Source organism: Gossypium raimondii, chromosome 6, assembly GCF_025698545.1.
Source record: "Gossypium raimondii isolate GPD5lz chromosome 6, ASM2569854v1, whole genome shotgun sequence".
In the NCBI taxonomy this organism is placed as follows: Eukaryota; Viridiplantae; Streptophyta; class Magnoliopsida; order Malvales; family Malvaceae; genus Gossypium; species Gossypium raimondii.
In genome coordinates this window covers 38,532,050-38,547,592 of record NC_068570.1, presented here as the reverse complement: position 1 = coordinate 38,547,592, position 15,543 = coordinate 38,532,050, and the positions used below count along the sequence as shown (strand labels likewise).

The window sequence follows — 15,543 nt, the reverse complement described above, 5'->3', positions numbered from 1 at the left end:
AATAAATAAAAAACAGATGCCCTCTGCTTGGGTTTTCAAACCCCAGCCCCCATTGCCGCCGTTCTCAGGCGAACTGATCCCCGGCGTTCAGCCAAGCTCCGATTTGAGCGAGGCGACCGTGGTTTCGATGGGGAGTCTTCGAAGGTATTACTCCTCTCCCTTTTTTTGATTTTTGTTTATCAAATAAAATAAAAAATAGAAAATATATAATAAAAAAACTGATTCACCTTAAAAAAAATCCTTTGTATTCTCTGTATTTTCTTTCTATTTCTGTCTTTCTTTACACCGAAAAAAATCCCCCCTTTTACAAATTTTCATCTGCTTTTAAATAGCCGAAAATCAGAGGAAAAATAATCGAAATCAAATCCCTATTTTTCCTCCTATTTCTCTTGTTGCGTGGCTGTTTTGTTCCTGTTTATTGTTGCAGGTGTGGCGCATGAGGCGGCATGTGTGAGAGGAGGCAAGACGTGGAGGAGGCTCACCCCGAACCTTGCGGTGGCTGAAAAGGGGAGGCTACATGCTGCTTAGGGTTTTAGTTTTTTTGGATTAGGGTTAGTCTTGTTGGGCCATACGGGCCCTTTGTGATCTGTTTGGGTTATTTTAAACCCAGGCCAAAAATTGGGCCTAACAGTAGGTGTTGTGGTAGCTCAAGGTATCCACCGAGGGGGCTGAGGGCTTCACATGGTTTCAAGTGATGGTGGGGACGTTTTCAATTCCTTTTTACATGAATGGAACATAGTAAGTAAATTTATTCATGTGTTGGGCAAGTGAATTTACATTCTACAAGCTTCCACAAGGTATTTATCAATATGAGTACATCCAAGGTCACTAAAATTTTTAATAAGTTTATGTTTTGATTACTCAACTTTAAAATATTATTTAAAGTTGGACTGTTAAAATTTTTTCTTGTAAAAGTCCTGCTAGTAAATTTCAAACGACGATCCGACAATCAGTATCATAGATTAGTACCCATCAACGAGTAAAAGAATATACTTTAGATTCAAGTCGATCTGACAGCTAGTGTTGGAGATTGAAGAAGAAAACTATTTGGATTTTGGTTTATAGATTCGTGACATTCAAATTTGTTTCATGAAAAAAAAAGTAAATTGTAGAAGAGGAAGAAAAGAGCTTTCAATGGTCTACGCGGTGCTAATAGAGAAAGCCATATAACAATAATTTTAACAGTCCAATGACTTAAATAAAAACTTTTGAATAGTTCAGTGGTCATTTTGTAACTTTTTGAAGTTGAGTAACCAAAGCATAAACTTACTATTAGTTTAGTGACCTTGGGTGTATATTACCCTACTAATTAATACTAATTAATACTAATTTAAAAAAAAACTTTGAAAGTTTTTGAACCGGGTTCGACCGTAGAAGTCTTCAAAGTGTCATCCTCGTGAACGCCAATTCGATCCCTAAACAACGAAAGGCATTGTCCCCCAGGGAGGATTTTGTCCCCAACTCTACGAAAGACCATGTACAGTTCATGTAGGGGAATGCCTCGACCATATGTGTACATACGACCACCTACCAAAAACGATGTAAACTTCTCGCCTTTGGTGAGATTCAAACCCTTCACATATACTATATAAAACAATAGTTAGGGTATATGGGAAGTACATCCGGTCCCTAACACTATACAAAACTCAAATGAAAAGAAGAATCCTCATAAATTGGTGGTCTATAAAAGCTTTATTTGGCTTTTGTTTTATAAAATTGACCTTAAAAATTTAATTAATTATGAAAATGACCCATTTTTTTATTAAACACAAAAATAACCTAAAAGCTACAGTAAAATTTGATGGAGCCAAAATGTTTAACACCACCAACATACCACGTCAACAAACGAAGTAAAAAATTCATTTTTTTGTGGAGCCGTGTAGAATGGCACCACCTGTATAAATATCAGAAAAATGCTGCTATTTCTAAAAAATTGGAGGACTTTAAAAAATAATCATTTTTTGGTAGAGTCAAATAATTTGGTGCCACCAAACCAATTTCCAATGACTGCCACTATCCTTTTTTTTTATTTTTAAAACTATAAATAATTTTTTTTCTTACTGGTTGTTTTTTTAATTTTAAAATTATTTTTATTGGTGGAGTCATTCTAAATGGTGCCACCACTTTATTATTAGAATTTTTTTTAAATGTGGTTTTTTAATTTAATTTTTTAAAATAATATTTTATTTGGTGGAGCCATATAGAATGTCGCCACCAATGTACTGTATATATTTTTTAAATGTGTTTTTTTTAATTTAAAAATTTCAAAAATGATATTTTAGTTTTGTGGAGTCATTCTTTATGGCTCCACCCCTTGGTTGTCCTACATATATAGATATTGTTAAGGTTCTTTTGTAACAATTGAATCGGGAGAGAAAAACAGGGAGAAATTGTTGTGTTGAGTAGGAGAGCTCAAAAATTTTGGTGAAGGTGAGTAACTCGGTGTTTTTGGTGTACATTATTTTTTATGGTGAAATTGTAGAAGGTGATGTTGATTGTGTATTTCAAGGTCAGCAGAGAGTAGGATTGTGATTCAATAAAACTGTGAAGTTAGAATAAATGAAATGTAAGTTTTTTTTAATTTTCTTTAAAAATGTCCCTTTGATTTTCTTGATTTCACATTACATAAATGATTTACATGAAAATTATATTTTACAAAATAACTATCAATTTACATAATTCAAAAATTATATAAATATAATTTTTACATTTCAAACATTCTAAAATAGTTTCACTTAACTTGCAATATATAATTTTACAACACGAGCAACTTTCTCAATACTAAAAAAAAAATTTTAACGATTTTGTTCAAGACCGACAACATTGTGTCTTATAAACAAAACATAATTAAACGTTTTCGTTCAAGACTGACATCATTGTGTCTTACAAAATGAAAAACAAATTGTTTAACCGCAACAGGAGCGACTTTCTTGATGTTATTATCTTGTAGCTTGGATGCTACTGATATTGATTATTTCACCTATGCGGTTCGACTTGGGATTCTTTGAAACCTTCAAACATCCAATTGACCCAAGGAATCCCAAATAATCCACCCGTTGGTTGCATAACTAGTTTGAACTTGTTATCGTCCTACCACAGCCCACGGAAGACTTACATAACCAATTTGAATTCGTTACTGAATAAATTATTGGCAACTGAAAATAACCATTAAATTTACTGGTGTCAGAGCTCCACTGGATTATTGTTAAACAACAAAAACCTTCAAATTAAAAAAATTACTAAATAAATAAAAACACAAATACATAAAAAAAAGCTCCTCATCTCTCTCCCATTCATTCTCTAACAAAATATAAGCAAAAAAAAAAAAATTCCTTCAACTCAGATTGATCTACCATTGGGGGTTATATATATCAATTTGGTCACGCCAAAGAGAATGACTCCACCAAATAAAATATTATTTTAAAAAAATTTTAAATTAAAATAACCACAATTTTAAAAAAATTGGGTAATAAAGTGGCGGTACCATTTAGAATGGCTTCACCAATAAGAAAAAAAATATTTATAGTTTTAAAATTATATATATAAAAAAATATGACGCCAATTATTTGGCTCCACCAAAAAAGAATTATCTTTCTAAACCCCTAATTTTTCAGAAATAGCAATATTTCTTTAGGTTTTATACAGGTGACACCATTTTTAATGGCTCCACCAAAAAAATAAATTTTTTATTTTGTTTGCTAACGTAGGATGTTGGTGGCGCCAAACACTTTGGCTCAACCAAATTTTACTACAGCTTTTAGTTTATATTTGTGTTTAATCAAAAAAAAAAGGGGTTACTTTCGTAACTAGTTAAATTTTTAGGGTCAATTTTATAAAAAAAAAAAAGGGAAAGAAAGAGAAAAGCGGCTTTATTCTGTTCTTTCTAGTCCTTATTTTATACACTAATTGGTATATTCATTTACTTGCTAAAGAAAATAAACAAAGTAAGATTCGGAAACTTAAAAAACTTCAATTCAACTTTTAATTACCAAATAAAATTAATTCAGTTTTGTTGACTGTTAGCTACGATCTTCCCAAAACAAAAATGAGTTAATTTCAACATACTTCCCCCAACTATGCTCATCAATCCTTTTAGTCTTCTTTACCCTCAAATAATACATCAAATCTTATGTAAAAATAAGATGCTATTGTATAAATTTAATACAATTTCTGTAAAAATTTTGAAAACTTCTAAATTAATATTTTTAAAAATAATTACAATATTCATTTTTCTATTTTAAATTATGTCCGATTTAATAATTTTAATAGTAAAAGAATATAATTAATATAATCTCAATAGTTTAGAAATGTAATTAGAATAATTTAAAATGAATATATAGTGTAAGAGTGTTTAATACAACTAACTCCGGAAAGATAATAAAATAAAATTATTTTTATAATATTTAGAAATATAAATTGAATTGAATCGAATGGTTTAAAATTTCTTTTTTTGTAAAACTCAATTTGGACTTTAAAACCATTGTTCTAGCCAATACCTAAGCTAGCTAGCCTAGGTAGGATGATTATGTGCAGCACTATTTTTTTTTTTTTGGCTTAATGATATTATAAAGTTAAAAAGAATTGGCTTAAACATGTAAAAACCCTTCAATTTTTTAAAAAAATGCAACTCTTGTTTTTTTTACTCATATGGATATTTAAACTTTCAAAATATATTAGAAAAGTCCTCAAACCTTTAAAAATAATTAACTCAATTGGCTACTTAAACTTTCAAAATGCTTCAAAAAGACCTCAAACTTTTTCAAAAAAAACAATTAAGCCCTTGCTTTTATTAAAATTAGAAAATAAATTAAAATAAATAAAAGCAATAAATATTATTAAATATTAATAAAATTCAAATATTAAAAATTTATTAAAATTAGAAAAATTGTAAAATTTTATAAAAATCGTAAAAGATTATGAAATATATAGAAATATAAAAATTATAAATTTTATAAAGTCATAGGAAAGTTATACAAAATGTAAATAAATATAAATTTAAGTAAAAAATATATAAAAATACCGTACCAAAAGAAGCATTTTATAATTTTTCTATAATTTTTATTTTTATCATTTTTCGCCACATGTCACATTGTGTTGCGATATGCGATGACTTTAATTGAAAAAAACTAGGGTCGTTAATTTTTTTATGATTTTTATAATATTTTTATAATAATTTTCAAATTTTTAATAAGAACAGGGGCTTAATTGTTTTTTTGAAAAATTTTGAGGGTCTTTTTGATGCATTTTGAAAGTTCAAGTGCCCAATTGAGTGAAAAAAATTAGGGGCTTAATTGCTTTTTTTGAAAAAGTTTGAGGGCCCTTTTAATGCATTTTAAAAGTTCAAATGCTCAATTAAGTGCAAAGAAAAAGGAAGTGCTTAATTGTTTTTTTTTCTTAAAGTTTGAAGACTTTTTACACCTTAAGCCAAAAAAATTAATTAAACTTTTTCAAATTTTTTGCACGCCTCTAAACTAATAAAATTGGTTAAATAAGTATTTTTGACTAACTTTAACAACAATGCTAACATGGTCGTTAATAAATGCCATGTTAGCATCCATTGCTAATATGGTAGAGCCACATCAGCAAAAAATAAAAATTTTCAAAAATAAAAAATGTAAGTTATTTTTAAATTAAGTACATATCTAACAAACAATTGTCCAAGTTCATTTGAATTTGGATACCCATTTGTTAATACATTATGGAATTATAAAAATAAAAATCATTAAAACTAAATAAAATAAATTTTATAAAAAATATTAAAATTAATTAAAAATCATAAAATTTTATAAAATTTTAAAATCTATTTTATTATTTTTATATTTTAAATAAAACTATCAACAACTTATATCATAAAATCAAGATTAACAGATTTTTATCATATTTTTCCTCTCATTTTCAATTTGCACAAGTTATATTAATCAAATAATTTAATCAAATGAGGAATATAATTTTATAAAAATAATTTAAATAATTATAATTTTTATGATTTTTAATTAATTTCTTATCATTTTAAAACATATCTTTTTTCTCAATTTTATGGTTTTAATATTTTTTATAAATTTTATGATTTTTGAATAATTTCTAATAAATTTTATAAATTTTAGTAAAATTTAATGATTTTTAATAATTTTTATTTTTTAATAATTCTAGAATGAATCTAGATACATGGGTGTCCACGTTCAAATGAACACGAACAATCACTTGCCAGCACCTATTTATCTAGATTCATTGTGCACTTATTTTAAAAATATAAATTTAAATATTTTCTTATATTTTATATAGTTTGCTGACATGACACTACCATGTTAACAATCGGTGTTAATGTGGCACTGTCACGTCATCAATCGACATTGGCATGGCATCTATCAACAGCCACATTAGCGTTGCAGTTAAATATTAACGATAAACACCGGATATTTTACTAAAATAATACAAAAAAATAAAAAAAAATACCAAAATAATATACAAAAAAGTTTATTTCCCAAAATGGTACAAAAAAAAAAAGAAAAACAAAACAGCTAAATGGAGGGCCTGCCATAGGCGGTAGACCTGTCCATGGGCCGGGCGGCCCGGCCTGACACGCCCGCCTAAATATGGGAGGTTCGGGTAAAAATATAGGCCCGAAATATGGGCTTGGGCAAAAAACGAGGCCGTTTAAAAATAGGCCGGGCTCGGGCTCAACTTTTTAGCCGGGCCCGGCCAATATAATAAATATATATTTTTATTTTTATTTTTAATTTTAAAATACTTTTAAAAATTTTTATTTTTTATTTTAAAATATTTTTTGTGTTTATTAAAAACCGGGCTGGGCTCGGGCTTATTATTTTTTTCCCGGGCCGGGCCTGGGCAAAATTTTAGGCCCATATTTCGGGCCGGGCCGGGCCCGGGCCTAAGAGTCGGGACGAAATTTTTTTCCGGGCCCGACCCGAACCCGGCCCGGCCCATGGACAGGTCTAATAGGCGGCACCAATGGTGCCTGTGGTAGAGGCGGCACCAACATGTTCGTATTTCAACCATTTGTTCGTATTTTTTCCCGGATTTTATTACTTTTAAAAAATATACTATTTTCTAATTTATTATTTTACATTATTTTAGTACATTATGTTTGAAATGTATTAATTTAGCGTGTTTTTAAATAAATTAAAAATCCTTATTTCAAATTTCTTTGTTCGTATTTTTCCTCGGATTTTATTACTTTTAAAAATATACTATTTTCTAATTTTATTATTTTACATTATTTTAGTACATTATGTTTGAAATGTATTCATTTAGTGTGCTTTTATTTAAATTTTAAAAAAAACTCTTATTTCGCCATTTGTTCGTATTTTTTCCTAATTTTATTACTTTCAATAAAAGATATTATTTTGTATTTTATTATTTTACATTATTTTAGTAAATCATGTTTGAAATGTATTAACTTACTGTGTTTTTAAATAAATTTAAAAAACCATTATTTGATCCTTTGTTCAGATTTTTTCCGGATTTTATTACTTTAAAAAAACTATTTTCTAATTTTATTATTTTACATTATTTTAGTACATTATGTTTGAAATGTATTCATTTAGTGTGTTTTTAAATAAATTTTAAAAAATCCTTATTTGACCCTTTGTTCGTATTTTTTCCTGATTTTCTTACTTTCAATAAAAAACACACTAAATGAATACATTTCAAACATAATGTACTAAAATAATGTAAAATAATAAATTAGAAAATAGTATATTTTTAAAAGTAATAAAATCTGAAAAAATACTGAACAAATGGTCTGAATATCTTGTCAGTCTTAGCCTTTGCCACAGGCACCATTGGTGCCGCCTGTGGCAGGTCCTCCATTCAGCTGTTTTGTTTTGTTTTTTTGTACCATTTTTGTAAATAAACTTTTTTGTATATTATTTTAGTATTTTTTTTATTTTTTTGTATTATTTTAGTCAAATACCCGATAAACACCAGTTAAAGAGCTTGTACAGCCCAATTTTCAGCCCAATTACAATAATAGACAAACCCCAATTTTCAGCCCAATGAACCCACAAGCCCAAACAAATTAATGGCCCAAACGGCCCGAAACCTTAACTGGTTTCAGCAGAAATTGAAACCCTAAGTATTGCCTCCTCATGTGCGCCTTCAACAGCACCACGCCTTGAGGTCTCCCACCGCCAATCGACCTTACACCAAAGCAGCAAGCCACACCTCTGCCTTCGTCAAGTACCTGCAAGCAACATAAAAAAGGGAAATAAAAGCAACAAAAGGGGGCAGAGAATGGGTTGATTTTCGGCTTTATAAGCCTTGAAAAAACAATGTAAAGGGCAGGGGGAGCAATTTTTGTAAGGCAAAAAAAAAAACAGATTCAATAGATAGAAATAAAAAAAAGCAAAGTTTCAAGGTGATTTTACCTTTTATTTCCCTGTTTTCTTTTCTTTTTCAGAGGTTTTATTTTCCTTTTTTTATTTTATTTCAATTCCATTTCTCTAAAATCTAAAAAGAAACAAAGAGGGACTTACCGAGCCGACCGCGACCTCGCCGGTGGAGGGCTTCTTCTCCGTGTCCGATTCGGGTCTAAAGGAGATAGAAGCCTTCTTTTCTTTGGTCTAGCGAGTCGAGAGAGCATAGCTCTCAAGGATGACTTTTAACGAAGGCTAAAAAACCTGTTCTGCGCAACGCCGGCCTTAGGTCACGGCGACGGAGCGGCGGTGGCCGGACGTTTGAGAGAGAGTGTAGGTTTTTGAAATTTTTTTAAAAAAAGGGTGGCTGAAATGAGGGTTTCTTTTCAGAAAATTTTGGTTTAAATAACATCACCCACTTTTGACCCGACCCGACCGCATGGAGATCCGTGTGTTTAGGCGTGAGGGGATATTTACGCAATAAGCCTCTCCTCCTTTGCGACGTATTCAATGTGGTTTCTCTGTTTTTTTTCGATTTTGGCCACGAATTTTCGTATCTGTTTCGATTGGATCCCTAGACCATGTACGTGCCTCACTTGAACGGTGCCGTTTGGTCGGTGCGGTATATTTTCCCAATTAGTCCTCTTTTTTTTTCCCCGCCTTTAAAATTAGTCCCTATGTTTGGTTTTATCTTTTCTTAATTTATCCTGTCAATTTAGTTTATATTGCATTTTAATCCTTTTATTTATTTGTGGTTATTTTGTCATTTAAGTGTGATATCGTCCTTTTTTACTTCAAATCTTACTATATATATATATATACATGCACATATACATATTTAATGTTTAATAATATATTACACCATTAATATTATATTATTATTATTATTTCCTCATATATATATATATACATTTGCTATTTCCAATTTTGCTATATATGTACATGTGCATGCGTATATTCTTTATATTTTTCATGTTTTCATAATTTGTTTATTTATATATATACATACTTATATATATATATATTTTATGTTTTATAATTTTATATATTCTATATATATACGCATATATACATACTTACATATTTTTTATATAATAATTTTAAATACATATATATACATGTATTTTTTCATATTATTATAAATTTATGTACATACACACGTTTTTATAATGTACATACTTATATATATTTTGTATTTTATAACCTATTTATATATATATGTAAATACTTATATTTTTATATTTTATAATTCATATGTGTATATCTTTTATTTATTTTCTTCATTTATTTATTTATTTACATGTCCGTTATTATTATTTGTTATGCTTTATATTTGTTTATTATTGTACATATGTGATTGATTTTATTTATATATATGTGACTTCTTATTTACTTATCTTTTATTTCGCTTCGTGTTATTTTACTTACATTATCATCATCATTCCATTACACCCATTTTTTTTATTTAGATTTCAAAAAAGAAATTTTAAAAATATAAGTAATATTCGGTATTTTAGATCTTCGAGAGAATCGAGCCCTAACGTATTGGGTTCCGATTTTTTCGTTGAATCTAAATAATCGAGATTACTCTTTTAAAAATGATAAAAAGCTCGTTATCGAAAATTTAATACGTTGTGTCCTAACGCATTGGATGCGACACGTTGTTTTCTCGAGACGAGGATTTTTTGAAATAAATGCAATATTCAATGTTTAATATTTTGAGAAATTGTGCCCTAACGTATTGGGTTGCGATTTCTTCATTTGATTTAAACAATTGAATATTCTTTTAAACTTTATTACATGAATCTTTTCAAACTCAAGTTTTAAATGATATCGGGAATTAAAAAAGGATCGTGTCCTAACTTACTGGTCGTGACCCTTTTTTTTTATCCAAGATAGTTAAATATCTTTTGAACAAGCATTTTCATTCGCGTATTGGGAATTCGAGACATTGTGCCCTAACTTACTGGATACGATTCTCTTTCTCGAATAACGTGAAACATGCCATTTTCCTGAAAATTTTCAATGTTTTAATACAATGATCGTATTTTTTTTAAATTCTCCAAAGTTCTCAATTTTCGACATTAAGACATTAAGTAATCAACTAGGTATCAATTTTGGGCATTACGAGGGTGCTAATCCTTCCTCGTACGTAACCGACTCCCGAACCCATTTTTCTGAATTTCGTAGACTAAAACCGTTGTTTTAATAAAATTAAATTGTTTATTAAAAACAACCCCTTTTACGAGGTGGCCCGATCACACCTCACAAAAAAAAGATTAGTGGCGACTCCCGTATTCGTTTTTCAAAACCCAAGTCGACCCCGTTTTCATCAAAAAAATGGTGTCAACAGAGCTTATTTGATCAATTTTATTAGTTTAAAAGTCAATTAAGTGAAGAAAAATTCAAAACAGCTTAATTAAATCTTTTAAAAAAGTTCTAAAATAAGGGGGCTTTTTTTATGTAATAGTAGATGTTTTTTTTTTTCATTTTACATTTCATCTTATCTAAATTGAAATATACGTAAATGATATAGATTTAAATTTCATTTTATGCTGCACTTTTTATTTGGCCGATTTTGAAAAGAAAATATAAAAAATCAAATTATTTCTCATAAAGTGAGGCATTTCTCTATTTATTTATTTACCCCTTAAATGCAGTTATAGAAAAATATGGGCACTTGCTCCAAAAATAATGGAAGAAAGAAACTAACATTTAACGTGGGAAAGATGAGCCAACAAGATTCGTTGGTTGATTGATTTACATTTGAGTAATTAAGAATTAAGGTTTACGAATTACAATCCAATTAAGGCTGATTTAGGTTATATCAAAATTCAAATTTTTACCATAAATTCATTTTCTTACCTTGTACAGATTACAATACAATTAAACTGAAACGGTGGAAAAGTAAACAGAAAGTTCATGAGATCTGATGAGATTTTAAAGAAACCTTATTGTAGATAGGTGCCCCCACAGCAACCCACTGTAAAACCCCCTTCATGCATGTACAGTGTTCTACAAATACAATCATCAATAAAGAGATGAAACCCTTCAACTCCTTTATCACTGATCAGAATCAGATACACTACTTTTCTTTTTCCCTTTTAACCATCTCCCTCCTCAGTTCTTTTCACGCTGTGAGCTTCAGCTACCCTTTTAAGTTTTAACCCTTGTTATTATGGCAGAAATTTATTCCCTTATCTTCATCCTATTGACTTGTCACTGTTACACCACCTAAACGGTCAGCCCTCTATTCTAAATGTAAAATTAAAGACCCCCATTTCAGTTGCAGCTGCAACATGAAAAGATAACTTTAGATTAGATATATGCAGTCAGTGGCCCTCTTTCTCTCTCTTCTTTGATAGTGTTAGATTCCTTCCTTCAAAGCAAGCATTGAATTTGAAGAAAAAGGTCCAAAAAAAAAAAATGGGAGAAGAAGAGAAACCAATGCAAAAGCAGCACCAGAATTCAACAGAATCTTTCACTGCAATGAAATCTAGTATCAAGCAGGCTGTTCAGGTTATATCTTCTTTGATTTCTCTTTCACATTCTATCAAGGTTTTTAATGTTAAATGGCAACTCATTCGAAAGAAGCTAGAAGAGATGAGTTCTGGGTTGATGGCTGTTGGAAACTGTGATTCAAGTGAAAACACAGCGGCCTTCTCTGACGTGGTTCCTTCCATTTTGGCAACTGTAAACGAGTGTTATGATCTCGGGAGAAGATGTGTGGATCTTTCTTACAGTGGAAAGCTCCTGATGCAAAGTGACCTCGATGTGATGGTTGCAAAATTTGATCTCCATGTAAAGAATCTTTCAGGGATTTACACTGCTGGGGTTCTGAGCCATGGTTTCGCCATTGTTGTTTCCAGGCCTGGTTTTGGTGCTTGTAAAGATGACATGAGGTTCTATGTAAGAGATTTGTTGACAAGGTTGAAGATTGGTGATATAGAAATGAAAAGGCAATCCTTGGTGAATTTATATCAAGTTATGGCTGAAGATGAAAGGTACATGAAACTTGTAGCACTTGAAGTTAGTGACATTGTGAAAGTGTTGGTCGATTTTCTTGATTCACCAGAGATGGAAATTCAAGAAGAAGCTTCAAAGATTGTATCTTTAATCTCTGGGTTTGATTTGTATAAAGGGGTTTTAGTTGAAGCTGGGATTATTGGCCCTTTAAATCGGGTTTTGGAAACCGGCAGTAATTTGGTCAAAGAAGGAGCTGTTAGGTGTCTTCAGACATTGACTGTAAATTCAGACAATGCATGGTCAGTTTCAGCTGATGGTGGGGTGACGGCACTGTTGAAAATATGTTCAAGCGGTGATTTTGGAGGGGAACTAATTGGTCTTGCTTGTGGGGTGTTGAGAAACCTTGTTGGTGTTGAAGAGATTAAAAGGTTTATGGTCGAAGAAGGTGCCATTGAAACATTCATCAAGCTAACAAGATCAAAAGAAGAAATCGTGCTGATTAATTCAATGGAGTTGCTTCAAAACGTAGCTTCTGGGGAGGAATCAGTTCGTGCATTACTACGAGTTTCGGATCCGAAATCGGCAACCTCTTCGAAAACAAGAGAAGTAGCATTGAGAGCAATAGAGAATCTATGTTTCCCTTCACAAAACTGCATAAACACCTTGATGAATTACGGATTCACGGATCATTTACTCTTCTTCCTACGCAATGGCGAAGTTTCCCTTCAAGAACTGGCACTTAAGTTGACGTTTAAGCTTTGTGGGACATCAGATGAGGCCAGAAAGACGATGGGAGATGCTGGTTTCATGGCAGAGCTTGTCAAATTGTTGGATGCTAAGTCATATGAAGTGCGTGAAATGGCAATTGAAGCACTCTCCAGTTTGGTCTCAGTCCCTAAAAATCGAAATAGATTTGTTTCAGATGATAGAAACATACACTTCCTTCTTAGATTGCTTGATCAAGAGGAAGGAATTTCAGGTAATAAACAGCTCTTGCTCTCTATATTAGTGTCATTGACAAGTTGCAACAGTGGAAGAAGAAAAATAGCCAGTTCTGGCTACCTAAAATACATAGAGAAACTTGCAGAAGCACAAGTCTCTGACGCCAAAAGACTTGTCAGAAAGTTATCTACCAATAGATTTCGTAGTTTTCTGAGCCGTTTCTGGCATTCTTAAATGTAATTTTTGTTTCTTTGTTTTTGTTTTCACTGTACATTAACTATAAGATACTTGTTTTCTCACACTCTGTATATTGCAGTTATTTTAGTAAATATGGGGATTCCATATGATAAAAGTAAGTGTAATTTATAAGATGATTTGGAAGCATTGTATATGGGAAAACCCAGATGACATGTGAACAGTGGAAAACAAGCTTGTCTCCTGTCCATGTGGGACAAAGGGGATAGCGATAGATGAAAGTTGGGTCACTATTTGCTTGGCAGCTTTTTTGTTTTTCACATAGTATTAGTTTGTCAAACATCACAATCTTATCAACTACAGTGTTGAGACAGGCTCTTTAGGCATTACCAATTCAGAAATTTCATGGCCCAATGTGTTGAGACCTTACCATTTGTAGGGTACACACATTTAATGTCAACTGGTTAGCCAACTTGGTTTTGACAGCCTACGTTTGGAGTCTGGAAATTGATCAATTGGTTAGCCAACTTGGTTTTACATAGTATTGATTGAGAAGGTAAGACAATGATTAATAAACTGAAACCCTAAATGTAGCAGATTAAATGTAAGGCGATGTGATGGTTCAACTTGTTTTTCACGCATTTTTTACTGCAACGCAGTTAAAGAGCGGGTGAGTATTTATTAGAGGAAGGGCGGTGAATGCAAAAAAGAAGAGGTGGAGATATTCATTTGTGGTGGTGCGGTACACAACACGAAATGCTCGCTGGTTTTAACGAAGCAGAAAGGTTCACCCACTCACGCTCATCTCATTTACGACCTCACCAGCTTTTGGCACGCCTTCACATTGCATGCAAATATTTTATTAAGACTGTTGAGAGTTTCACCTATCGATTGTAGTTGGGCCACCTTAATAGAAGCCCATTAATTACTTTGGGGCTAGTTTTTACATACAATTTAGGATGTTATAAATACTAGTCAACCCTCTCTGCTATAATAGTCAAGTTTCTAGAAGAATTAAGTTTTTATATTTTATTTTAACCCCTTATAACAATAACATTCATAGTTATGAAGTCGTCCTTTATTAAATTAGTTTTATAATAACATATGGTCTAGATTTCTAAGTAAAATCATAGTATTTTATATAAGCAAGTCTATTCATTGTCATCTATTAAATGAAAATGATCTTAATTAAAACATTACTTCAATAAAATGATTAAATTTCATGTTTTATTGTATGAAAATAATCTCTAATGTCAATTCAAAAACTATTAAGTTCCCTAATTAAATATTCTACTATAAATTTAGAATATCGTAAATTTATAAATTAATTAGTTGAATTTAGTAACTCTTGATAAATTATTTAATTTAATTTGATCATTCATATTGATTAATTGATCTTGGTAGACTTATGAATTTTATAATTAATAATGTGAAAAATGTAAAATAAAATATGCATAAAAGTAATAATACATGATCTGTTATACATCTTTTAATCTTGTTGATTTGGTTCTCACTTTCTTTCTCTCTTTTTAAACATAATTCTTACTTTCTTTATTTGATGGAAATTCACAATATGAATTCTATGATAAACTTACAATGATTATCTTTCTATAACAACATGTTATTATAGGTGTATAACAACCACCTCTCTATAATAGGCAAAATCTGAGCAAGCAAATGGAGTTCACATGAACTTTGCTTATGGAATTGAATTTTTTATCAATAGTGTATCAAATGCTAACATATTTTGTTATAATTGTGTTTAAAGAATTATATGTTCACATATGTAATTAGAATAAATTACACTCAAATTCAATTACCGAGTGGCTTTCCAAACATACCATTTTTTGACACATTGTATATAAATCTTGTTATAAGTGTTATACTTTCTACATAAAGAAAATTTAACCTCTATCGTTTACATCTTTTGTCATTTTGACCCTAATTCTATTTTTATCACTTTAATCTTCAACCTTCAAATTTTAGTCAAATTGCTTTTCTTTGATGAAAAAGCTTATTGGACCATTACAATTTTAATGATAGTGATGTGGTGGCCCACATAGCA

At 30.6% G+C, this 15,543-nt stretch overlaps 1 protein-coding gene across 1 annotated transcript; it reads left to right on the top strand.

Moving 5' to 3' along the window:
* Positions 1 to 11,376: 11,376 nt before the first annotated feature.
* On the top strand, positions 11,377 to 13,635 carry LOC105774287 (vacuolar protein 8). Its single transcript, XM_012596732.2, has one exon. The coding sequence runs from the start codon at positions 11,802 to 11,804 to the stop codon at positions 13,515 to 13,517; it is 1,716 nt and encodes a 571-aa protein (XP_012452186.1). The 5' UTR covers positions 11,377 to 11,801; the 3' UTR covers positions 13,518 to 13,635.
* Positions 13,636 to 15,543: the final 1,908 nt, after the last annotated feature.

Excerpts from the sequence above, each read along its gene's own strand:
- LOC105774287 (XM_012596732.2), top strand. The coding sequence starts at position 11,802 with ATGGGAGAAGAAGAGAAACCAATGCAAAAGCAGCACCAGAATTCAACA.